The 26991-nt window shown below is 41.9% G+C and overlaps 1 protein-coding gene across 4 annotated transcripts in view; it reads left to right on the top strand.

Annotated features, from left to right (window-relative positions):
- SNX14 (sorting nexin 14) overlaps positions 1-26991 on the top strand; it is a 77009-nt gene that overhangs the window by 15905 nt on the left and 34113 nt on the right. For 3 of the 4 annotated variants that reach the window (XM_032805248.2, XM_032805249.2, XM_032805251.2), the window contains exons 7-15: positions 8318-8402; positions 12050-12206; positions 14194-14269; positions 15202-15246; positions 15334-15414; positions 15578-15692; positions 16913-17068; positions 17451-17575; positions 25481-25539. In XM_032805248.2, coding sequence (XP_032661139.2) covers positions 8318-8402; positions 12050-12206; positions 14194-14269; positions 15202-15246; positions 15334-15414; positions 15578-15692; positions 16913-17068; positions 17451-17575; positions 25481-25539 — 899 coding nt within the window. The remainder of the gene's footprint in view (positions 1-8317; positions 8403-12049; positions 12207-14193; positions 14270-15201; positions 15247-15333; positions 15415-15577; positions 15693-16912; positions 17069-17450; positions 17576-25480; positions 25540-26991) is intronic. The other variant, XM_032805250.2, reaches the window with a different exon arrangement.

The raw sequence follows: 26991 nt of genomic DNA, 5'->3' as shown, positions 1-26991 counted from the left end.
AAGAGTCACCACTGTAGTCCTCACCTGTGACGACTAAGTTAACAAGGCCAACCGACAGCATTCTAACACCACCTACTATAAAGAACTCAAAGATAACCCCAAACCACAATTTATCCAGGAATTTAAGAATGATATCCAATCCTTCCTCAAACAACTTAGAGAAACTCCTCCCCCATGAAACCTCCCCGGTGCCCTTCTACATGCTTCCCAAGATACACAAACAAGGGATCCCAGGCAGACCCATCATATAGGACCACGGCACTCTTACTGAAAGTATATCAAGACTTTTAGAAACTATCCTCAAACCACACAAAGGGCCAGTTTTCTCCAGGGCACAACTGATTTTTCTCCATAAACTCTGCAGTATTAGCAACCTTCTTCAGAACACCATCCTCACCACTGTGGATGTCATTTCTTATACACCATCATCCCTCACAGTGACACATAGCTGCCTGCCTCAAATACTTTCCAAACAATGGACAACCCTCAGATATTCACCCCAAACACATCACCAAATTCATCCATTTCATCCTCGCCCATAACAGTTTTACGTTCAGCAACAAACATTTTGTCAAAACCATGGGCTCAGCCATGAGTACTAGGTGGTTCCACAATATGCCAGACTCATCATGGGCCAACTTGAAGAAGAATTTCTGGACAAATACCTGAGAGATGTTGATATTTTTGTCCTCTGGACAGACAGCTTAAACTCACTCATAATCTTCACCACAACTTCAGCAAGCACCACCTGTCCATTGAAAGCTTTCTGGAACACACCCACAACTTTCTGAACATAACAATCAGTTTCAGCAATAGAACCCTACAGACAACCATATCCAAGAAACCCCCCATGGATCACCATACCTACCTTCATAGATCCAATAACCATCCTAAACAGCAAGAAAACTGTTCTTCTACAGCCAGGTACTCAGAGACCACAGAATATGCTCCAAGGAGAAAGTCCAGGTTATACACCTTAACACAGTTAAAACTGCCTACACCAAATGAGGACACTCCACCAGAGAAGTAGATTGCATCATAGAACAGGCCACTGAAATACCGAAAGAGAACTGCTTCAATACAGAAATAAAACCCCCTGTGACAATTCACTGCTAGCCGTCAAGTGCCATCCCACACTGGAACTCATACAGAGTACCATCAAACTGCAACAACCTATCCTCAATAATTTTTCCTGAACCCCCTCTGTTGGCCTTCAAACCACCCCCCAACTTCTCCAGGCTAATCAACAAAAGCAAGCTCCACACAGACCTGGACATGCCAACTCAATATGGTACCAGACCGTGCCACAACATTTGATGCGAAACCTACAGACATATCTCCTCTGCTACAGTAATCAACATCCCCCACAACACACCTTTCAGGATCCAGGCCTATCACAACATGTGGTGTACCTCATCCAGTGCACTAAATGCCCTAATAACAACTATATGAGTGAAACAAGATACAGTAATCACTATGCTTTTGAATGAACTTATTCAGGAAAATGATAAAGGACAAAAACACCCTGTCACTTGTAGGTGAATGCTTTTCACAAAGCGATCATTCAATATCTGACCTCTGACTTCATCCTCAAAGGAAAGCTGCACAACAGTTTCAAAAGATGAGCCTGGGAGCTTAGATTCGTTATTATGCTAGACACTAAAAATCATGGACTAAACAGAGACACTGGATTTATGGTTTATTACAACAATCTGCAACCCACTAGCCTGCTCTTTGTCCTATGACTGTAGAGGTGTTAATGGGATACTCTACCCGGAATGGTCCGTTACAATATATGTTAACTACTTACGCTAAACAATTTTTCACCTTGCATTTTGCTGTGATGCTGGGAGTACCTTTCCCAGACCTGAAGAAGAGCTCTGTGTGGCTCGAGAGTTTGTCTCTCTATCCAACAGTTGGTCCAATAAAACATATTACCTCATCCACCTTGTCTCTCTAATCTCCTGGGAGTGACAGGGCTACAACTTCACTGTATATAATTAAGAGTGTGAGAATTTACATACATGGAAGCGGACAGACTGGAGTGGTGGTTTTGTGATGTGTAGATCACTGAATGTACTGGGTTTAGAAACTGACTGGGTAAGCAACTTATGAAGAAAATTGTCAAATTCCTTCCTGTAGCAATCTATTTTGAATGCCTCAAAAGCCAAGTGAAAATGATCAATGACATAGAACTCATTTTCTTCTTGGAAGGTTTCAGGTGTACTGTAATGCTTCTTGTAGACTTATTTTGTGGGGAAGGAGAGAGAATTCAATATATTGTGAAAGGTAGAAGATTTACATTGCTTTCCTAAAGCCTTGTCTACATTACACAGTTATATCAACAAAACAGTGGACGTGTACATACTAAAATGCTGCTCCTGCCGATGTAACTCCCCTGCTATGCCAATATAATAAAACCACCTTGAGAAGCAGCACAGAGCTTTTTGTGATGTAGCGTCAGTGTAGACACCTCATTTGGTTATGTTGCCCTAATTGGCCTCCAGAAGGTGTTCCACAATGCCCATCATTACCGCTCTGGTCAGCAGTTTGGTTATGCTGCCCTGAAGTTACATAGGTATGTGCCCCTCCATGTTTAAAGGCTTGGGAATTTTTGAAATTCCTCTTCCTGTTTGCTCGGTACAGTTGACACAGCATCTTCTCAGCTGACCACATCAGCTTTACCCAGCAGATGTGCTCCTGCATGGAGCACACCCGAGCTGTTTTATCTGCTGAGTATATATAGAGAGGAGGCCATGCAGTCACAGCTTCACACCAGCTGTAGGAATTTCTATACCTATGGGCTGATTGCTAGTGGCATGCAAGGGAAGGGGCACGAGAGGGACGCTCAGCAGTGTTGTGCTAAAATCAAGATGCTGAGGCAGGCATACCAGAAGGCAAGGGAGGCCAACCGTCGTTCTGGTGAGGTGCCGAAGACACACTGCTTCTATAAGAAGCTGCACACCATCCTCAGCAGTGATCCCACCTTCACGACCAAGAGCCCCGTGGATACTTAACGGGAACTGGAGGCACCAGCCAGTGGACTCAACTCTGATGAAGTGGTGGACGAGGAGGTGGAGCTCGAGGATGATGTGAAGCCCACGGCAGGGTCATCTGGTGGCATGGCGAGTCAGGACCTCTTTTCCACTCCAGAGGGGTCTAGCCAGTCCCAGCACTCTGGCTCTTGCGTGCAGGAAGCAGGAGAGGGGAGCTTTGGTAAGCGTGCATTTTGCTTTGATATTGCACAGTGAGAGGAGATAGAGCTCTCATGTACTTTGTTATATTGTAGAAGAGGGATAAAGGACAGAAATTAATAACAGCCTGTCCATCTATGCAGTGAAGCCATGGTGGAAAATTTTGTTAATGTACACAGGGATGTCTGAGGAATCCTTGATAGTGCTCTCTAGGAAACTTTCCTTTAGGTATTCTGCAATCCTCTGCTGAAAGTTCCTTGGGAGAGGTGCTTTGTTTCTGCCCCCACTGTAGGAAACTTTGCCGCGCTATCCAGCAATTATTTCTGCAGGGACTAAAGCGGCACACAGGCGAGCAGTATACGGAGCCAGTCTGAAGCCACACACGTGCAGGAGATGCTCCCTTACATATTAGATGGCCCTTAGGAGTGAGATATTGGGTTTGATTACCCTAGCCCAGTGGTTCCCAAACTTGTTTCGCTGCTTGTGCATGGAAAGTCCCTGGTGGGCCAGGCCGGTTTGTTTACCTGCTATGTCTGCATGTTCGGCTGATCGTGGCTCCCACTGGCTGCGGTTCGCTGCCCCAGGCCAATGGGAGCTGCTGGAAGTGGCGCTGGCTGAGGGACATACTGGCCACTGCTTCCAGTGGGAGCTGCGATCGGCCGAACCTGCAGATGCAGCAGGTAAACAAACTGGCCTGGCCCACCAGGGGCTTTCTCCGCACAAGCGGCAGAACAAGTTTGGGAACCACTTCCCTAGCCTGTGGAAAAGGATACCAGTATTCAGAATAGGCTCCCTAGCCACTTAAAGTAACCCTTTTCCCAAACCATCGTTTGTCCCTTCCCCCTTGCCAATTTCCTTCTTCCCCGCGTACTAACCATAATTGGGACTTGCGGAGACCTGTGTGCTAGCCGAGGGACAGTGAGAAAGAGGTGTAATTTTTGTGATGCATAGCTGTGAGTGCACTCACAATACTGTCTCTTTTCATTGTTTCTTTGCTTTCTGCAGATGTGCCCTTGAGAACACTCCTCTATACCAGCGGAGCACCTCCATCAGATAAGGCACCGACCCAAGAGGAGTATATGTTTCTCCAGGTGCTGCATTCAACAGTTGCAGCACAGAGTGAAACAAGAGCATGGAGAGAGACACTGAAAGACTGAGTCTGGATTGCCAGGAAAGGACGCAGGGGCAGGAGCAGATGATAAAGCACCTCAGTGACCAGACAGAGATGTTGAAGTCCTTCATTAGCCTGCAGTCACAACAAATCTGTGCCTGACTCCCCCTTCAGCCATGACAGAACTCCTGTCCATGCCCTCCACAAACTCCCCCAGTGCATTCATCGTTTGTTCCCAGTCCCTCACAGTACCTGTGCACTACATGTCTGGGGACTGGTTTCCCAATGAAAGCTGGAGTTACACCCAGCTGTGAGAGCCCTAACCATGAGATTGTTCTTTGTCATGTCCCCTGTTTGACCAAACATTTGTTTGATCCTGTTGTTAAACTTGTGTCTTTGAAATTAAATGTCTTTATTTGTGAAATACAGAGATACATATGTAAATCATTCAGTGCTAACATTGAAACATATTGGCAAGAATATTTGCTCCTTGCAATTAATGCTGAAGAAGCAAGCATGACCCAGATAATTCGTGATAGCAAGTAAACATTGCTTGGCCGAATGCATTCATATGGGCACATTATTGGGAATTGTTGTCAAAATGCTCCTTCAAAGCCCCCCTGATTAGAATAGCCTCCTGCCGTGCCCTCCTAATTGCCCTTATATTAGCTGCTTAAAATCAGCGGCCAGCCGATCAGCCTCATAGCACACCCCTGGGGAAACTTTTCCCCCTTTGATTTGCAAATATTATGGAGAGTACAGGAGGCCACAATGACCATCAGAATATTTTCCTCACTGAGGTCTAACCAGCCAAAAAGACAGTGCCAGCAGCTTTTAATCGGCCAAAGGCACATTCAGTGGTCATTTGGCACCTGCTGAACCTGTTGTTGAAGTGCTCTTTGCTGCTGCCTAGGTTCCCAGTGGTAAGGCTTCATGAGCCATGGGAGCAAGGATATGCGGGATCTCCAGGGATCACTATGGGCATTTGCATGTTTCCCATTGGAATCATTTGGTCTGGAAAAAGTGTTCCAGCATGCAGCTTTCTATACAGTCCAGTGTTCCGAAAGATGCATGTATCATGCACCTTCCCTGACCACCCCACATTAATGTCAGTGAAACAACCTCAGTGATCCATGAGTACCTGCAAGACGATGGAGCAGTATCCCTTGTGGTTGATGTACGAGAGAGTTGGGGGCCAAAATTGGGATATGTGTTCCATCTATTGCCCTGCCGCAGGTAGGGAATCTCATTGCCTCAAAGCAATCAATTATTTCCTGGACATTACTGAGAGTCTCAGTCCTTTGTAGCAGGAGGCGATTAATGGCCATGTACACTTGCATCACTGCAGCCCCTGTGGTGGACTTTCTAACTCCAAACTGATTCGCAACTGACTGGTAGCAGACTGGAGTTGCCAGCTTCCTCACGACAATCATCACTCGCTTTTCCACTGTGAGGGCAGCTCTCATTCTGGTGTCCTTGCACTGCAGTGCTGGGGCAAGCACGGCACCGTTCCAGGAAGGTGACTTTGCACATCTGAAAGTTTACAGCCACTGCTCCTCATCCCATACATGCATCATGATGCGATGCCACCACTCAGTGCTTGTTTCCTGAGTCCAGTGCTGATGGTCCACCATGGCAAGCTGGTCCATGAATGTCAGCAACAATCATGAATGATTCATTTCCATGGCAGACATCAGGGTGGGCATCTGTTTCTCAGCTCATGAAATACTGCAGGACCAGCCACATTGTGTTCATAATGCTCATCACAATGGTCAACAGCTCAGGATCCGTGTTGTCGGGCAGAGATGGAGGTCTATTGAAAAATAGCACGAAACAAAGAAGGAAGCCCATGGAATGATGGGATGGAAAGACCTGCATCATGGGGCAGCGAGCACAGTCCAGTCCTGCACTGTGATCTGTTCGCAGAGCTTCCAGCAGCCGAGGGTGACAGAGGGTAATGAGTTGCACAGTGGGATAGCTACCCACAATTCAACACTTTCTCTGTCGATGCAAGAGCAACGACTGTAGACATGCTCAGCCGACACAAGGAGCATTGTGTGGGCAAGCTTCACCGATGTTAAAGCGATTTATGATCATTGACAAAACTTAAGTCGATTTAACTCTGTAGTGCAGACATGGCCTCAGTCACTTTTTGAAGCGCTGTGCCTTAGTTGATAAGACTTTGCTTGTTTTTAATTGCTTGGAATAAATATTTCTAAATCTCAGATTAAATGTATTTAAACACAAGAGTTAAAATGGGTGGAGACAAGACAATAAGGACAAATCCCACCCCTTGCATTTTTTGAAATTTTTATTTAGCTTAGATTTTGCAGTGTAAAATCATCTTGGTTTCAAATGTCAGGAGAACGGTAGCACTCACATTTTTTTCCCCCCCTTTATTGGCTCTCCTAAATGCTCTTTTTGTGCATGAGGAGGGCTGGACTTGGAACTCTGTGGCTGGTTGGCTTGAGGAACTTGCATGAGTGACACAGGATACCCTCTGCCTGTGGACTGAATGTGGCCTTCACTTTGCTCCCGGTCCTTGTTGGCCTTAATGCTCAGGAGCCAAAACTGGAGACTGCGTATTGCCTTGATAGTGGCCAGAACAGCCCTTGTGGAATAGAACTTGAGGTTTCATTTAAATTGATTCTGAAATGATAGATTTAAGATTTATTATTACTGCAGATGTACACTTCAACAGATTTCCATTTTGATAGTAAATATGCTTATGATGTTTAGGACTTGTATTGGATACTCTAAGGGTATGTCTTCACTACTGGCTGGCTCTGTGGGCAGCGATTGATACAGTGGGGATCGATTTATCGCGTCTAGTCCAGATGCAATAAATCGATCCCTGAGCACTCTCTCGTCAACTCCTGTACTTCAGCTTGGCAAGAGGCGCAGGCAGAGTCGACAGGGGAGCGGCAGCAGTCGACTCTCACTGTAGTGAACACACCACAGTAAGTCGATCTAAGTATGTTGACTTCAGCTACGTTATTCAAGTAGCTGAAGTTGTGCAACTTAGATCGATCTCCCCTTCCCCAGTGTAGACCAGGCCTAAATGCAGTAGAACCCCAAATTTATAAACAGCAATCATAATGAACAACCAGTTATATGAACCATTTTTATCCCCCAAATAAAAATCAATGATTTATTTCACTAGTTACTACAGGACACTACAGCACAGTATGTACATACAGTACTGTATGACAAGACTTGGAAGGATTAGATTTTTATCGATAAATATTGGTAAACATTGATTTCACCATATACAAACTGCCAAAAAAGTATTTCCATCGATGATAATAGAAAATTGCAGATGAGTAAAATAAGAAAAATGTGCCATGAAAACTTATTAAAGTTTATTTAAGGATGTTTACTTCGTATATTTTGACATGTGATGTTGACAATTCATGGTTTTTTAACAGAGAAAACGCTTTAACTAATTGAATCTCAACATCTGCTGTGGTTAAATAATTGTTTGATCTTTCCCCATTGTCTGAACACATCCCATAAGTTCCTCCAACTGTGAAAATTTAAATAGATAAAAATAAAAATGCTCAAAATTGAACTTTGATATTGAAATTATAAAAAATTTGAATTCTGCCAAGCCTATGTATGAGCGTAATACGCACACTGCATACATTTTTTACCATTTATGTACATTATCATTGAACGAGTAATAAATTAACTTATGCACCTTATCTACTATAACTAAATTTGAAAAGTTCAATATTTTGCTTTTTTTAACGTTATGAACTTCTTATTCCCCAAATGGTGCATAAAATAGGGATTCTACTGTATTAATTGGGAATTGTATGTACCTTACTTAACCATGAAAATGAGCATGTCAATTATTGTGGTTACATTTGCTAAAAACAAATCTTATTTTTTGAATTGATGGGTATTTTAATTTTACTAATAAATTGCATTACCATATTTTTCATAGTAATCTATTTTAATAACTTAGGGAGAACTGGTTTTTTTCTTAACTTAAAATTTATTCTTTTAGGTGGATATTCCATCTGTTATAACAAAGAAAATGCTAAAGGCAGCAATAAAACATATAGAAGTCATAGCTAAAGCCAGGCAGAAAGGTATTGTGAAACATTTTGTATGTATCTTAATGTTTTGTAAATTTAAAATAGTTTGTAAGTTTACAATGCTAAACCTAAAACTTTTGATGCTTCACATTTGCCAGTACTTTGGCTAATCTGTTCATTCTCAAATCTATTGTTGCCCGCCCCGCCACACCTTAGCTACTACACACCATCCAACACCCGCATTGAATAAGGAACTTATTCTTCAGGATTTTGCTGAATTTATTGTCACCCTGCGAGGTTAGCAAGTGTTGTACCTCTGTTCTGCATCTGTAAAATGAGGATAGAGAGGCTGTTTCTTGTTCGTGGTCACACACCAAATGTATAGCAGAGGCAGGACTAGAACTAGAATCCGGGTTCTAGTCCCGTGTCTTAACAGCACCACCATTCTTCATCTCCACCAGGTTCTTGTCTCATTCTCCACAGATTGTATAACTATTAGAGTGAAATGAGGTAGGGATGCTTTGGACCCCGACCCATTCACTGTGTAAATTTACCACATCACCATCCAGTGTGTGCACTAAGGCTCTGATTCAGCAAGGTACTTAAGAATGTGCTTAACTTGAAGCATGTGAGTAGTGCTGTTGAAGCTGGTGGTACTATTTGCATGCTTGAAGTTAGATAGGCCTACTTGCTGAATTGGGGCCTGAATAAAGCACAGGTTCTGCAGAAAAAGTAATATGTAATCACTTTACTAAAGACTATTGTATTGCATAATCAAAAGAGAATAGAGTTAAGGTGGCACAGACAACCTTAACTTCATCCATTCCTGAGTTTTCAGTGCTTCGCTTTGCAATCTTGACATTCTCTTAAATGCGGTCTTTATGTATGGAACTTCCTATGCTCTTTAAAAAGAAAAATGAAAACTCTGCCATGTCTGGCTATTTGCTTGGAAGCAACAGAATACTCAGTACAGTACAGTGGTGTAATCTGTGTGATGGAGACCTTTGCCTCATTCTTTATGCACCTGTCCATAGCCTATGGAAGAAGGCAGGACCATGGAGTCTTGCCTTCTTTCATATGCATATTCTCAGGTTATATTCCACAATCCTTTCTCTGTTAAACGCTGCAATTTCACTCCACTTCATTTAAGGATGAGTGAGTCCAGTAACTCCTCACTTAAAGTCATCCCAGTTAACGTTATGTTGCTGATCAATTAGGGAATATGCTTGTTTAAAGTTGCGCAGTGCTCCCTTATAATGTCACTTGGCAGCCGCCTGCTTTGTCCACTGCTTGCAGGAAGAGCAGCCTGTTGCAGGTGGGGGCTTGGAACTAGGGTGGACTGGCAGCCCCCCATCAGCTCCCCACTCCCCTAAGTTCCCTGTGTGGCAGCTGCCCAGCAGGCTATCAATTGCTGGCACATCAGCTGTCCCTCCCCCCACTGCCTTGTGCTGCTCCTGCCCTCTGTCTTGGAGCTGCTCCCTGGAGCCTCCTGCTTGCTGTGCGGGGTGGGGGGAACAGGGGGCTAATGTCAGAGTGTCCCCCTCCCCTCTGCTCCTGCACCCTGCTTACCCCATCTTCCATAGAGCAGGGGGGACACACAATAGGGCTCAGGATGGAGGGACCTTCCTGGCAGCAGCTGCCATCTCAGCTTGCTGATCTACCTGAAAAAGACTGTGTAGTTAGATGGGGTCAGCGTACTTAAAGGAGCAATGCATCTCTCTCTCTCTCTCCATCGTCGCTGTGTTCCAATATTTGAAAAAAATTTCCTTGGAACTTAACCCCTTCCATCCCCCATTTACAGTAATTCTTATGGGGAAATTGGATTCACTTAACATCGTTTCGCTTAAAGTCGCATTTTTCAGGAACATAACTACAATGTTAAGCGAGGAGTTACTGTACATCCGTTGGAATCCTGATGATCCCTTCAGTGGAAATTTCCATTTGAGTTGTGTACTCTATTTTGCAGAGTGTCAGTGGAACGTTGGGAGCTTGCATGAAGTATAACTTAGACAAATCAAATCTAACGTTTGCCAAACAATGAAAGGTACATCTTGTGGTGCATCATAGTAAATGTAAAGCTTCCAGGGCCACTTGCTAAGGTGCTAAAGCTGTTCAGAAAAAAAATTGCAAACATTTTTTCTTACCAGAAGAGCTGCATTTTTTTCACTTCTGTGTTTGCAAATGGCATATTGTGGGTGGGTTTTTTTGAGATTTTGGGAAAAAAATTGCTATCTGACTGAGAGCAGATATATCCAATTTCAGCTGAAAATGTGAAATTAGGAAATGTGTAAATAGCTGAAAATAACTCCTTCCTTATAATGTGAAGGTTTCCTAAGCCCTTCCCCAGAAGTGTTACTACATACAACACCATGGTTCAGAGATCTGAATTTCAAGCCTTGCCTTGGTTCCCACTGTCTTTTGGCCTCTTCCCATTGTTTTCTTTTTTCCTCTTTCTACACCATTCATCTCCAAGGTCTCTTTCTATCCCTCTTTCCTCTCCTCTATTTCAGACTGCTCCCTACCATCTCCTATGTTGGCTCCTTATTTATAGTTTCCAGAGTGTCTCTTCCTGCTGCTTTCAGCAGTGCCAGTTAGCTACATCTCATCAGGTGGTATAAGGATCTATAGCAATTAACTCACTTTCATAATTTGTGATTGTGAAGTCATACGTTAACTGAGATTTGTTTTGTACACAGATTCTAGTAAACTAAATGCACCTATCTGTAGCCCTCTAATTCACAGGCTCTGTTCTGCAATTCATTCATTTTTAGTGTATTTCTTGTCACAGGGCCTATGCTGAATTATTTAATACCTGTTGTGCTGACTTATTACAACTTAGTCCTGGCACTTAAAGTGATTTAAGGGATTATAAAATGTTTATTGCTAATTAGGGTGCAGAGGTTTTATCTGTGGAAAAAAGTATTCTTTTTTTTTCAGAACAGCTACTGATATGTGAATACTTTAATGATATACTTTTGACATAATAGTCCCTGGTCAACTTTAATTTAAACGTAGTGAAAAGCAGCACAAAAGATGTATTGCTTCGGTCTTGCTTCCAAAGCAACTTTGGAGTATAACTTAAGTAGGAAACACATCACATAACTAAAAGTTCTGGTCTCAGATGTTTCCAAATTATATTTAGAGCAGACCAATAAATAAGGGCCTAGCCTTGGAGAGTGAAACTTAGGTAAGGGCAAATGGAGAGAAGCTCTTGTATACTTAAAAATCAAACCAGGTGTAAGTTGTCCACTAAATGGTAAGTGAAAATATCCTGAAAACTATACAATATTGAATTGGTCCAGTGAAGAAGTTACTGTTTTTTACAGAAAAAGGTGGAAATTTTATGTAGTCTTTTCACAGTAGAGCCATACTAAAAAGCCTATGTCCAGGTGTCTTTTTCTTACACAAAGTAATAACTGTATATCTTTGACACCTGGGCATATGTTAAAAATATTACCTTGCTAATGTCATGTGTTAGTGGTTTTCAGTGTGTGGTCCACAGACCCCTGCGGGTCCGCAGGCTATGTCTAAGTTTTCCAAAGGAGTCCACACCTCCGTTTGAAATTTGTTAGGGGTCCGCAGATGAAAAAGGTTAAAAACTGCTGTCACATATTGAAGTGGAAAGAAATCTCCTCACTCATTATTTGACAAGGGTAAGAAGGAAAAGAGTAGAACATGCTAAACATTTTTTTTTCTTGCAGTGAAAAATGCAGAATTTTTACAGCAAGCTGCTTTAGAAGAATATGGACCAGAACTCCATGTGGCTCTGAGGAGTCGAAGAGATGAACTTCACTATTTAAGAAAACTTACTGAACTTCTTTTCCCTTATATTCTTCCCCCGAAGGCAACAGACTGCAGGTATCGAATATATTAGAAGTTGTACTATTTACAACAGTTGCATACCATGTAGCACTGTAGTTCGTAATGGTAGTAAAGTGGGTAAAGAACAGTGTCAGCTTGAACTTTGAATTTGTTTTCTGTGTAAGTACCAAGCATATTAAGTATAATTTAAAGAATGAATTCTTACTTAATGTTTTTGTTGATTGTATATTTCTGTGGTATCTGTTAACTAGGGGGAAGGGTAAGGAATTGAGATGGAGTAGCAGCACTTGCTCAGTTTCCTTGCTTCTACATTAGTGATCTTAAGTGAAACTCCAAATACAAAAAAAAAAAAAGAATAATTTGTTGCTTCCTGGGACCCACTGCAGATATGTTAGTATGCTCGTTCTAGATGTTGGAAAGGTTCTGTTTGGGTGCACTGAAGTAGGTGAAGCTTATTGAGATCATAAGGTATTTGGACTGGATAATGCTGTTTCAGTATACTAATGATGATTGTAATGCAGGAAACAGCAATGAAAAGTAGCTGCTTCTCAACAACTTACCCACTCTTACAGTTGGAAATCACCAATGTCTTTATTAAAGCTAAAAGATATGATTTTTGCTGTTCTGTATGAGTCTCCCATTAGCGTTGGTGAGAAATTCACAATGCATGCATATATGTCCAGTTCCTACAGAATGTTGATTTTTGAAAACTGGACTCCAGGTATGGGAGGTGTTAATGCAAGCTGGTGACTTGGGGTGGAGGGGACAGCTTGACAGGCATCGGTAGCTGTGCTCGCATAGATAGATGACAGCACTGAAGTCTCAGACATTGTCTATACGTGCAGTTTTTGCACCAATGTAACTGAATATGTTGAAAAAAATGATTTAGTTAAATCAGTGGAACCCCTTAATGTGGTGCAGTTATAACAGTATAAAATTGCTTATCAGTATAGCAAGTTTTGGTAAATGTTCAACTGGTAGCAGACTGGCCACTAACTTGCATTTCTGAGCTCCATGTGTGGCGTCAAACTAGGTCTCTCCTGAAATCTGACCCCACTTCCTCCAGACTCACTCATACTACATAGGCTTTTATTCTGTAAGCAGTGCTTGGATGCATCATCGATTATAGAACAGTGGACCACCTTCTTCACAAGCACCTCATCTTCAGAGCAACATTTGTTTTAGGTTGTCAAAGTGTACCATGGAAAGTTTTATAGGAAGAATGTATATCAGATCCCAGCTGGTGGAGTTAAGAATCTACATCAGGGACTGGCAGGCAACCTTTGGTACTCGACTCGCCAGGGTAAGCACCATGGCAGGCCGGGCCGGTTTGTTCATCTGCTGCGTCCGCATGTTTGGCCGATTGTCGCTCCCACTGGCCATGGTTTACTGCTCCAGGCCAGTGGGAGCTGTGGGAATCAGCGGCCAGCACGTCCCTCGGCCCGCGCCGCTTCCCATAGCCCCCATTGGCCTGGAGTGGCAAACCGTGGCCCTATGGAGTGGGGACCCACGATCAGCTGAACCTGCAGATGCGACAGGTGAACAAACCGGCCCTGGCGGGCTGCGTGCCAAAGGTTGCCAATCCCTGATCTACATGATCCTTATCTAGACTTCTTTCATTGGCACAATAGAAAACCTGTGTTTAAATACTAGAGGAGGAGGATGGGGTAGTCAGCAGAGTCTCAGTATTGAAAATAAGTCAACGTGCATGTTAAGATAAGGGACCTGCTTCCAAACACAAGCATGACCGTTTTGAAAGGGAGTGCTGAGAATTAAGCAATGAGGTGTTGAGTGAAAAGATAAGTATTTGCCCCTTAGTTTCCATGCGTTGAATCAGTTTACACGTCTTGTGATTCTGAATGTGTGGAGTGCTGAAATATCTTTAAAATAACACGTTTTTATTAAACTAGGAAATAAATTCTAGTACAAAAATATTAACTTTACCTATCTCATCCCATTACAAATTATGAATGTAATAATGTGAGTTACTATGAAAATGTAATACAATTTTTTTCCCTTTCAGATCCCTGGCGTTGCTTATCAGAGAGATCCTGTCTGGTTCTGTTTTCCTTCCCTCCATGGACTTCTTAGCTGACCCAGTGAGATTCTGGAGCAGTAGAAATAATTTTTGTTTACTCTGACTATCATTGTTTTCCTTTTTGTCCGATGACGAGGTGCTTTATAGTGAAACATGTACTTCACATTGGTTTTATCATTGGTAACTGCTTCATAGTTTAGAGAGAGAAAAATAACCCCATACCCAATCCTCTTATCTTTTTGGTGATACAGTGTTAATTTGGTTTTAGTGATTATTTGGCTACATTAATTAAAAAAAACACTTAGGCTTGGTCTACAGATTGATTTTTGTATTTGTTAGAGGTATAATTTATTACCAGAATAGTTATACTTACAATAGCTGTGTATGGAATAAGCTGTGCTGTTGTAAGTACCTTTATAACTATATACATTAATCCACACTGGGACTGTACCACTTTAACTATACTGGTATAGTTACAATGTTTGTGTGTGGACCAGGCCTTTCTAAAAGCCACTCCCCAGAGATGCAAATTTGTTTATTTCTTGCTTATGTAGATAAGTGGCACTGCATTTATAAAGATTAGATAGAAAGTCACTTGTCTGATCTTTGGTTTTCAATTGAAAGAAAATGTCACAACTGTCTGAATACTGCTCGGTTGCAGGCAAAGAATAGTTGAGCTTGTGGAACTGCCCGTAGTCTGCTGTAACTCACCTGACCTGCATTGGCATTAAAATGACAAACAGAGCTCTTATCTTTGCAAGATGGAGAACTTGTCTGTGCATGTCTCATTTGGGAAGTTCATTGATTTAAGAATCTGGATATAGAGATTATTCAAGTGTCCATCTAGAAATTGCTAGAATCATTATTTAATTATTCTGCTTATGTTTGCAATTTTAAGACATGAAAATTGTCATCATTGCTAGAAACTGGGATGACAATGGAATGATTTTCAAACAGATTGGTTTGTTGTAATTTGTTTGTGTTTTCCATTAGGATACTGTCAACCATTTGCTTCTCAAATTCATTGATGATAGCCCAGTGAGTACTGACAAAATGAGAACATTTATAATTGATTCACGCATGTCAGTGTCAATCTTACTCAGTAGGTCAACACTCTTTTTACAGCCTGAAAAAGCAACTGAGCCTGCTGCTTCTTTGATTCCATTCTTGCAGAAATTTGCAGACCCTCGCAATAAAAAACCATCTGTAAGTGAAGAAAATACTCACTATATACAGAATTTGAATAAGTATTGTATGTGCTGTACATATTACCAGTGCTCTTTTCATTGCTTCTGTTAGAAAAGGTTTATTTTAATGAAAGCTTGAGAAATATCCTCCAAGCTAACTGCATTTTCCACTTCATGTTTAGGTCCTGAAGCTGGAATTGAGGGAGATTAGAGAACAGCAAGATCTTTTGTTTCGCTTCATGAATTTTCTGAAACAGGAAGGGGCTGTACACGTCTTGCAGTTTTGTCTGACTGTAGGTAAGATTATCCTAGTATGCTTAGGTGTACTCATTGAACTTAAACAGTGATTTAGGTACTGGTCCATTAGTGGATTCTGCAGTCAAAGACTGCATCTTGAAGTAAAGGACTGAGCTGAGGTTCTATGTTCAGTTTTTACTTAGATATTTCTGGATATTTTAATGCTGAACTTGGCAACAATGTTGCTTCATTGTGGGTTTTTTGCATTTAATTGGATTTCTATTTAGTTGAAAAGACTATTTAAAAAATGTTCATCACAAGGAGTAAAATGCACTTGTCAATTATACAATGTCTTGATTTTCCTTTAAAAGAAAACTATTGTATTTACCATTGCTACAATCTCTCTAAAAAAATGTACTGCAGACTATGAAAATTCTTTGAGAATCTCTGTTATAGCTTATGCCATTTCTGAAAGTTCTGACTTCTGTGTGTGCTCTCCTTTTTTGCAGGATGTAAAGGAGGTTGAAACTTGTTCAGCAGCTGTGTCCCTTTTGCCATTACTTATTCAAATTTTGTTACACAGCTTTCTAAGCACTCATTTGAGAATCAAATAGTAGAGAATGGGCAATGGCTGTGGTTTGTAAGCAAGATTTTCAACAAGGAGGCACAACCAGAAGTCTCACTTGTAGAGATTATTTTCCAGAAGGGAAATAATGAAAATGTTCGTAACCCATAGTCTTCCAAAGGAAGATTGTGAATTTTATGTGGAAGAGAATAATTAGTTTTTATTGCAGCTCTTATTTTTATGGATCAGTTTATATAACTTTCGATTTAAACCATAAGTATTAATACAACTTAACACTAAAATCTTTAATGCAGTTTATCAGCTTGGTCATAAGTTTTAAAACATTGTAAGGTTTTATGTATAGCCATATCTGCTGGAAAGATATCTGAGGATATACACTGGTGTTGGGAGGCATGATTGCAGCAGGTGTAGATGTAACCAAGGCAGCTAACAGCCACTTGAGTATGTACCCAGGTTCCTGCACAGACAGAACTATCCTGTGCTGCCACCTGCACTACCATGGCTTCACTACGGTTGTTACTCTAGCTGTTCTTCATCTAGCTAGATCAAAGGTAGCTCAGGTATGCTGCAATCACACATCCTGAATGCAGTGTAGACATACCCTGATGGCTGACCTGTGTGCCACTTTAAGATGCCACCATTTATATTAGCTAAATTTGATCAACAAATGCATTTTCTTTCCCCCACCTTCCAGAGGAATTTAATGACAGAATTTTGCAACCAGAATTATCAGATACTGAAAAAATGTCTCTTCATGAGGAGGTGCAGAAAATCTACAAAACCTATTGTTTGGATGAAAGTATTGACAAAATTAGATTTGATCCTTTTATCGTGGAAGAGATTCAAAGAAGTAAGTTTGAGATTGAAAGGAATGATCAAGAATTTATACTGGAATCTATAAAGCATTCTGTCAGACTAAAAAAAATCATAATAGATCCAAATAATAAATAACTTTTATTTTATCATAACCATGCAACCTCATTAACAAACCAGTGGTGTTCAAGAATGCATATACTCCTATCTGCTATCACTGGATGGCCCCTGCATATTGTTCTCTGTGAATGATAATGTATTTAAATCCTGCTTTATCAAGCACTTGGAAAAATTTTGGATGCTTCCTGCTTGAATTTATACAGACTAATTTGAGACTGAGACCTGTAAAAGTCAGAAAAACTTTATGAACAGCAAAGGCACATCCAATTAATATTCACAACTGGATTTTTTTTCTGCAGTTGCTGAAGGTGAATATGTAGATGTTGTGAAACTTCAAACTATGCGATGTCTTTTTGAAGCATATGAACATGTTCTTTCCCTCTTAGAGAATGTCTTTACCCCTATGTTCTGTCACAGTGATGAGGTAAGCATGAAAGACTTGAAGTCTTGCCTTTAAGCACAGTTGTTTTTTTTCAAATGGCAATGTAAATGTGACAGCTTAAACATTGCTCCTTGTATATATTCCAAATTTTATCTATTTAACTGGTAAAAATAGGTTTATTATTTTTTACTCCTATTATCAGGGTAGAGTCAATATAACCGAGGCCTGGTCTACGCTACAAAGTTATGTCAATGTAAGCTGCCTTGTGTTGGCCTAGTTTTGCGTTTCTGTGTTTAAATTTGTCTCACCCTGATGTAAATTGCCCATTAGGCCAACATAATAATACTAACAGACATTTTGGAGCATGAGCTTTCGTGGGTGAATGCATGTCATCTGACGAAGTGGGTATTCACCCACGAAAGCTCATGCTCCAAAACGTCTGTTAGTCTATAAGGTGCCACAGGATTCTTTGCTGCTTTTACAGATCCAGACTAACACGGATATCCCTCTGATACATAATATTACTGCCTCCCTGAGCGTAATTGAGCCAAGGTCAATGTACGGAGGTCAATGCAGTGTGCGTGTAGATGCTGCATTACCTAGATCAATCCCTAACAGCCCTCCAGCAGCTATTCTACAGTGCCTCACGGTGACTGCTGTGGTCACCATTGTGAACTCCACTACCTATGGGTCACAGGGACCGAAAGCCTCCCCCCACCCCTTGTTTAAAACCCTATGAATTTTTGAAATTCCTTTTCCTGAATGCCCAGCTTGGTAATCACACCTAGCAACTCTCCATTATTGAGTGCAGCTGCCCAGCTGACCGTGTCAGCTGCACATTCCAGACATAATCCTCCCTGGAGTGGACAGAAGATATTGGCTTTCTTGGGCCTGTAGGGACAAAAAGGTTGTGCTGGCACAGCTCTGAACCAGCCATAAAAGCATGGACAGATTGCTCGAGGGATGCAGGAGACGAGTATGACAAGGACCAGCAGCAATGCTACCTAAAAGCCAAGGAGCTGTGGAAGACATACCGGGAGGCCAACATTGATCTGGTGCCAAGCCACAGACCTGCTACTTTTACAAAGAACTGCATGCCATATTTGGCGGAGACCCGACTACCACCTAGCACAACACTTGCAATACCTTCAACGAGCCTGAGTCCCAGGCCTCGGTCATGAACGGCGAGGAGGAGGAGGTGGGACAGGGGACTAGGGGATCTACCACAGTCCTGCCAATTGAGCATGGTCAAGTCTGATGCAAGGGAAGGAACCTCAGATAAGTGTGTATTTTTTTTCATTACAGGGATACCACTCCCATCCACTCCCCTCCCGTCCCCATACAATAGGAGGACACAGCTTTTGACTTTTGATTAATTTACTTGTGTTAAAGAGGTAATGGAACAATCAAAAGAGGTAGAGTTGCTATCTGCTTTTCAATCCTCTCTAGAGTTAGGCAGGGGGGACCAAGTGGAGCAGTTTGTTTATGTACATAGGATGTCCCTTGTATCCTCCTGAGAGGTCTCAGTGAAACTTTCATGGAGGTACTCCTCTGCTGAAGGTTTCTAGGGAGGACTGCCTTATTTCTTCTTCTGCGATAGGACACTTTCCCATGCCAGTTAGCAATAACTTTGCAGTACACCATTGCAGTACACACGCTAGCGGCATATGGGCCAGGCAGCTTCAGGACGCTAGCAGCAGCTGTGTTCTTTCTCCCTTTGTTACCCTCAGGAGTGAGATATCAGCTAAAATAACCAACCCCTGTGGAAAATGTTGCCAGCATTCAGTGCTAGTGCCCTATGCTACTAGTTTCATGCAACCAAGCAGTTCCCTCATCCCCAGTTGGCCATACTCACAATGGCTGATGCTGTGACTAGTGCCATGCACAAGCAATTGCAAACAAAAGTGAGAAGGAGCATGTAGTGCTTGAAACTTCAGGGGAGCAGGGAGAATGAGTTCTGCAGTTTTGCTTTCTGTAGTAAATATACTGACAGTAGTATCTCTGTATTTTTTTCTGCAGCTGCTGCTATTGCAGCCTTGAGGGACTCTACCTCCATACTTGCAGAACGTTTAATCAGAATAAGAAAGAGAAAGAAGAGGACTTGGGATTTCACGATGGAATGCACAGGTGTATTCACAACCTACACACCACTGTAATAATCTTTGTGCAAAACATGCCCTGTAAGATATCATTTAAAAGCTAATAACTCACAGGTCAGTCTTATCTTGGTAAAATATATGTAGGAACTTTGTATGTGAAGTTATAAAATTCCCCTGTCTGATGATGTTAGCCCCAGGGAGAAGTCATCAAACAGGGCTGTCCTAAGCAAAGGAAAGTATTTGCCTTAATTTGCATTTAAGCAGTAAATGTAGTCATCAAGCAGAAAGAGGGGAAGAGAGGAGACAAGAGGAAAACTACTTCTGAACATACACAGGTGAAAGAACCCAGCAGGAAGCCGCCTTCCACACCAGACATGCTGTCTCCTTATGCTTAGCTGGAAATGCTTTTCGAAAGGGGGCCTGAAACTATAAAACGAGGGTCAAACATCACAGGTGACCTCTCTCTCCCTGGCCATTTCACTCTTTCTGCTTGAGAAGATGGGATGGGAACCTGGAAGGCAGTGACCATGAGATGGTCTAGTTCAGGATCCTGACACAAGGAAGAAAGGAGAGCAGCAGAATACAGACCCTGGACTTCAGAAAAGCAGACTTTGACTCTCTCAGGGAGCTGATGGGCAGGATCCCCTTGGAAAATAACATGATGGGGAAAGGAGTCCAGGAGAGTTGGCTGTATTTTAAAGAATCCTTATTGAGGTTACAGGAAAAAACCATCCCGATGTGTAGGAAGAATAGTAAATATGGCAGATGACCAGCTTGGCTCAACAGTGAAATCCTTGCTGATCTTAAACAAAAAAAAGAAGCTTACAAGAAGTGGAAGATTGGATAAATGACCAGAGAGGAGTATAAAAATGTTGTTCAGGCATGCAGGAGTGAAATCAGGAAGGCCAAAGCACACTTGGAGTTGCAGCTAGCAAGAGATGTTAAGAGTAACAAGAAAGGTTTCTTCAGGTATGTTAGCAACAAGAAGAAAGTCAAGGAAGGAGTAGTCCCTTACTGACGAGGGAGGCAACCAAGTGACAGAGGATGTGGAGAAAGCTAATGTACTCAATGATTTTTTGCCTCTGTCTTTCACAAACAAGGTCAGCTCCCAGACTGCAGCACTAGGCAGCACAGTATGGGGAGAAGGTGACAGCCCTCTGTGGAGAAAGAAGTGGTTCGCGGACTATTTAGAAAAACTGGAGCAGCACAAGTCCTGGGGCCGGATGTGCTGCATCGAGGGTGCTAAAGGAGTTGGCAGCTGTGATTGCAGAGCTGTTGGCCATTATCTTTGAAAAATCATAGCGAGTGGGGAGGTCCCGGATGACTGGACAAAGCAAATGTAGTGCCCATCTTTAAAAAGGGAAGAAGGAGGATCTGGGGAAGTACATGGCCAGTCAGCCTCACCTCAGTCCATGGAAAATCTGGAGCAGGTCCTTAGGAATCATTCTGAAGCACTTAAAGGAAGGAAAGTGATCAGGAACAGTCAACACGGATTCACCAAGGGCAAGTCATGTCTGACTAACCTAATTGCCTTCTATGAGGAGATAACTGGGTCTGTGGATGAGGGAAAGCAGTGAATGTGTTATTCCTTGACTAGCAAAGCTTTTGATACAGTCTCCCACAGTATTCTTGCAGCAAGTTAAAGTAATATGGCTGGCATGATTGGACTATAATTGTGGATAGAAAAGCTGCTAGATCTTAGGCTCAAACAGGTAGTGATCAACGTCTTCCATGTCTAGTTGGCAGCAGGTTTCACGCGGAGTGCCCCAAGGTCGTTCCTGGGGCCAGTTTTGTAATATCTTCATTGAATGTCTGGAGGAATGGCGTAGACGGCACTCTCAGCAAGTTGCAGATGACACTAACGTGAGGAGTGGTAAGATACGCTGGAGTGTAGGATAGGATACAGAGGACCTAGATAATTAGAGGACTGGGCCAAGAAACCTGATGAGGTTCAAACAAGGACAAGTGCAGAGTCCTGCACTTAGGATGGAAGAATCCCATTGCACATGTTACAGACTAGGACCGAATGGCTAGGAAGCAGTTCTGCAGAAAGACCTAGGGGTTACAGTGGACGAGAAAGCTATATGAGTCACAGTGTGCCCTTGTTGCAAGAAGGCTAACGGATTTTGGGCTGTATAAGTTTAGGGGGCATTGCCAGCAGATCGAGGACGTGATCATTCCCCTCTTATTTCAACATTGGTGAGCCTCACTCTGGAGTACTGTAGTGTCCAGTTTTGAGCCCCACACTTACAAGAGGAAATGTTGGAAAAATTGGAAAGGAGTTCAGCGTAGCGAACAAAAAATGCTTAGGAGACTGCAGCACGTGACGTATTGAGGAGAGGCTGAGGAACTGGGATTGTTTAGCCTGCAGAAGAGAAGAATGGGGGGCATTTGGATAGCTGCTTTCAACTACCTGAAAGGGGATTCCAAAGAGGATGGATCTAGACTGTTCTCAGTGGTACCTGATGACAGAACAAGGAGTAATGGTCTTAAGTTGCGGTGGGGGAGGTTTAGGTTGGATGTTAGGAAAAACTTTTTCGCTCAGAGTGGTGAAGCACTGGAATGGGTTACCTAGGGAGGTGGTGGACTCTCCTTCCTTAGAGATTTTTAAGGTCAGGCTTGACAAAGCCCTGGGTGGTATGATTTAGTTGGGAATTGGTCCTGCTTTGAGCAGGGGGTTGGACTAGATGACCGCCTGAGGTCCCTTCCAACCCTGATACTCTGTGATTCTAAGACCTGAGAAACAGCTGCTTGACTTTGAGGAGGGGCCTGACCTGAAAAATTTGGTTAGTAATGCTGCTAGAAGGATGTGGTAAGGACTCCACTTTGAATCAAGTATAGTTTAAGGTAGGCACTAGGGAGCATTTTATCTTTATTTTTCTTATAACCATTTCTAACTTTTATGCATCATTACTTGTGCTCACTTAAAATCTCTTTGTAGTTAAATAAACTTTTTTTCTTTTACTCCACCCTGTGCACATTAAAGACAATCACAGCTTTGTGTACGCTGACCTGTGAAAACCAAAGTTCATGTAGGAATAGCTGAAATAGACATGAATGTTCTGTCTGCTTCATAAGTTATGTTCTCTTAAGTATTAGTAAGTTTTTTAAATATATTTGTTTTAAAATGTCATGATTTTTTCTTTACAGTGAATTCTGTTACAAAATAAATGTCTGTTGTTTTATTAGTTTGCAACATCTGCTACCGAGTGCTTAACAGGTCTGAAAGTAATCAATTATATCTTACTAACAGTGTGACACAACTCACAGGATAAAACACAAACAAAATTAATAGATGTATTGACAATGTTATATTCCTAAACATACAGCAATCACCTTACAGTTCGTAACAGGCCACAAAAGAACAGGGTGACGTAGAACACAGTACAACTAAATATATTTCTGTGGCTCACTGTTAAAATGGTCTTTCAAAGCCGCCTTAAGCAGTAAAGCTCCATGTTGAGCTCTTCTAGTAGCCCTTGTGTCTGGCTGTTCAAACTCAGCAGACAGCACTCCATCTCTGCCCTCCATACCAGCAGAAAAGTGTCCCCCTTTGCCTCATAAATATTATGCAGGACAGAGTAGGCAGCTGCAACCATTGGGATATTTTTCTCATGAGATCCAATCTCGTGAATAAACACCAGTGTCCCTTTAATTGATCAAAAGCACATTGAACTGTTATTCTGCACCTGCTGAACCAGTAGTTGAATCATTCCTTGGTGCTGTCGAGATGGCTGGTGTACGGCTTCGCAAGCCAGGGGAACAGCGGGTAGGCTGGATCTCCCAGGATTGCTATTGGCATTTCAACATTCCCAATGGTTATCTGCCTGTTGGGAAAGAGAGTCCCTGCTTGTAGTTGTCTGAATAGTTCTGTGTTCTTAAAGATGCAAGCATCATTCACCTTCTCTGACCAACCACATTGATGTCAGCGAAGCACCCCCAGTGTTCCACCAGTGCTTGCATAACTATAGCAAATTAGCCTATTCTGTTGATGTACTCTGTGGCAAGGTGGTCCTGGTGCCAAAATAGGGATATGCATGCCATCTATCACTCCACCACAGTTTGGGAACCCCTTTTGGTACAAATTTTTCCACTACATTCAGCACATTGCTGAGTCACAATCCTGCGCAGTAGGAGGCAATTAATGGCTCTGCACTCTTATATGACAACAGCCTCTGCAATGTATTTCCTGACTGCAAATTGATTTCTGACTGACTGGTAGCACTCTGGCATTCCAAGCTTCCACAGTGTGATTGCCACTTGCTTCACCACTGTCAGTGCAGCTTTCGTTTTGGTGTCCATGCAGTAGAGGGCTGGGGTAAGCTCGGCACACGGATTCAGGAATATTGCCTTGTGCACCCAAAAGTTCTGCAACCACTGCTTGTCCCCCCAAGCCTGCATTATGATGCAATCCCACCAGTCAGTGATTGTTTCTTGGGCCCATCTGTAGCTACTTCATGAATGCCAGCAACTTTGAATTGGTTCTCACTATGTCCCAAAGCAATCTTGCATCCAAGAAATCATCATGTTCCCCACCAATTCGGTTCTTCTTGCAGCTCTGCAAATAATTCATGATTGTGTGCTCTGTTTTTCCAACACTCATGGCAGTGCAGAGCTGTGTAGGCTTCATGCTTCTGTCAGAGATGGTGGGCAGCAAGGAGGGCTGTGCGAGTTTGTGGGATTTTGGAAAAAAAGGTGCAAAAATTATGGTTTACAGATGACATTATGGGAGGAGACAGTTGCACACTGCAAAATAGACCTCACGCTCCTCGTCACCTCTGTGCAACTTCTTTTGGCCCCACCAAGCACTGCCAAAACTTCCAAAAGACAAAGCGCTGCACTGTGATTGGTTTCACACTGGGATACCTGCCCATGGTGCTCTTCTCCACGCATCAGTGCAAACACTCCTTGTGAGTACATGTAGTGCCAATGCAAAGAGCCAAGTATGCAGTCACACAAGTGATGTGCTAACAGTGACAACTTTATGATGACATAACTTGCATTGACATAAGTTTGTGGAGTAGAAATGGCCTCCTAAACGGAGCTAGATTCTTAGTGGCTTTCACATCAACAGAACCGTTAGTTAGTTCCAGCTCCAGAATTTTTGATGATGCAAGAGCCTGAAAGAATAAAACTTCCTTTTCAGATATTAAGTTGAGTTTGCAGCACTAACTTTTCTTTTAGGAAAAGGCTTTTTTTCTACTTGTATAGTTGCAATTTCTATTTAGAACTAATTGAAATATAAAACATGTGGAACACAATTTTCTTCTTAGTTGTTTTTCAAACTTATAGCACTTCAGGACTCGTATCAGTTCAATGCTAAAAAATTAGGTTGACCTAGCTACGTTGCTCAGGGGTGTGAAGAGTCCCTCAAGCCACGTAGTTAAGCTGAGTTAACCTGCGATGTAGGTCTTCCATTGATCTAGCCCCCACCTGTTGGAAGTGGCTTAATTACAGTGATGGAAGAACCCTTCCCATCACTATAGTGATTGTCTACACTGAAGTGCTATAGTGGCACTGCTGCAATGGTGCAGCTGTGGTGCTGCAATATTTATAGTGAAGACATAGTAGAAAGCCTTGCCAGAGTGCCCTTGGGAAAGCATAAATTATGTTGTAAGTTCATTAGAACTGATGATTGTAAGTAGTCTTATATGAAATACAACATCTCAACTGCAGAGACTTGTATAGTGTTTCTAATATTAAATACTCAAGAGAGGTGAAGTTAGAAGCAAGAAACATAATTAGCTATTGATATTTACAGCTGTAAACTACTAGTAAAGAGATAGTAGAATGAAAAAAATAGAGATCTTAGTCAGCACTTACTTGCATATTAACGGTTCTATTTTAGTATTTCAGGCAGCTCTTAAGAGGAGCTGAATCCCCAACACGCAATTCAAAGTTTAGCAGGTAGGTGTGTTAAACCTTTTAATACATTTTTGTAGTTGAAAGTTTTAAAATGTTTGTTTATGTCAGGGATGGGCAACCTTTGGCACGCGGCCCACCAGGGTAAGCACCTTGACAGTCTGGGCCTGTTTGTTTACCTGCCGTGTCCGCAGGTTTGGCTGATCGCGGCTTCCACTGGCTGCGGTTCGCTGCTCCAGGCCAATGGGGGCTGCGGGAAGCGGCGCAGGACGAGGGATGTGCCTAGTGGGCCGCATGCCAAAGGTTGCCGATATCTCATTTATATGATAGAATCTTCTGCCAAATACAGTACTGTTCAATGTTAACTTATTTCGATTTCTAAACTTAGTTTTAAATTTGTAGATTACTTACAGGAGCAGCAAGTAATACGTGAAGGAATATTTCACTTAGTGTTTTTATTGCTCTTTTATTTTAACAAATGGTATGAGATTCAGAAGTACAATCCTTTTATTTTTGATATGTCAGAGTGAAAAAACCCCTCAAACTAAGGACATGCCCAATAACATTAAGATAACATGGCAATAGTGAGTTACACAGAAAGCTTTGGAGAAAGCAAAATAGAAAGTTGACTCTGTAGTGTTTGACTTCCATGTTGAATCACTTTTTCCAGTAACTGTAGAAACCAGCCATGTGAGATTTCAGCTCAAAAGGATCCTGTGCAAACTGTAACAATTTCTTCCACTAATATTTAATGGATATAACAGATTTAAGCTCTGAATCTGATTACTTTAAAATACCTATGACCTTGGGGTTTGGGAAGAAAAAAATAATATCTTTTCAATTCTGATTTTTTTTAAGTGCCTTATTTATGCTTCCAATATGGCTAAGCTTTAAAAAACCAAAAACCATACAGTATACCCAGATTCCCAAACCTCTGGGTGTACCTGCTTTATTTCTATGTGGCAGAGGTATACAGAAAAGTATATTAAAAATGTAGATATGCTGGCTTTTAATGCATCAGAAACACAACAAAATACAGTACCAATTTGCCAAGTGGAGGCCCAAAATGGTGGCCAATATCATTGTCAAGTTATGTTGTGTACTATTTATACTTCAGTCTCATGTTCCATTCGGCTGAACATAATTCAAGTTTCACAAGTAACATGACTAAAGAACAGTCTGAGACATTGTAGAATGAGTTGGCGTTTTTAAAACACTGTTAGAAGCATAGTCTTTTTTTTCTTCTTCCTGTACTCTGTCTATCCAGTATGTGAGGGCTCCCGCATATCAGAAACAATGTTCTTAAAGAGAAGTTATTGGTGATTACTGGTTTTAGCATGAATTTGCTTTAGTTCAACCACAAGTTATTGTGCTTGAAGCAGGAATTACTGGGAAAATATTACAGCCCATGTTATGCAAAAAGTCAGACTAGATAATTAAATGGTCCCTTCAGTCCGTAAAATCTGTGAATCAACATAAAAAGCCCTTTGTATCTTT

Source organism: Chelonoidis abingdonii, chromosome 3 (assembly GCF_003597395.2).
Source record: "Chelonoidis abingdonii isolate Lonesome George chromosome 3, CheloAbing_2.0, whole genome shotgun sequence".
Lineage (NCBI taxonomy): Eukaryota > Metazoa > Chordata > Testudines > Testudinidae > Chelonoidis > Chelonoidis abingdonii.
Note: the sequence above shows the minus strand (reverse complement) of the source record. Positions and strands in the feature narration are given on the sequence as shown.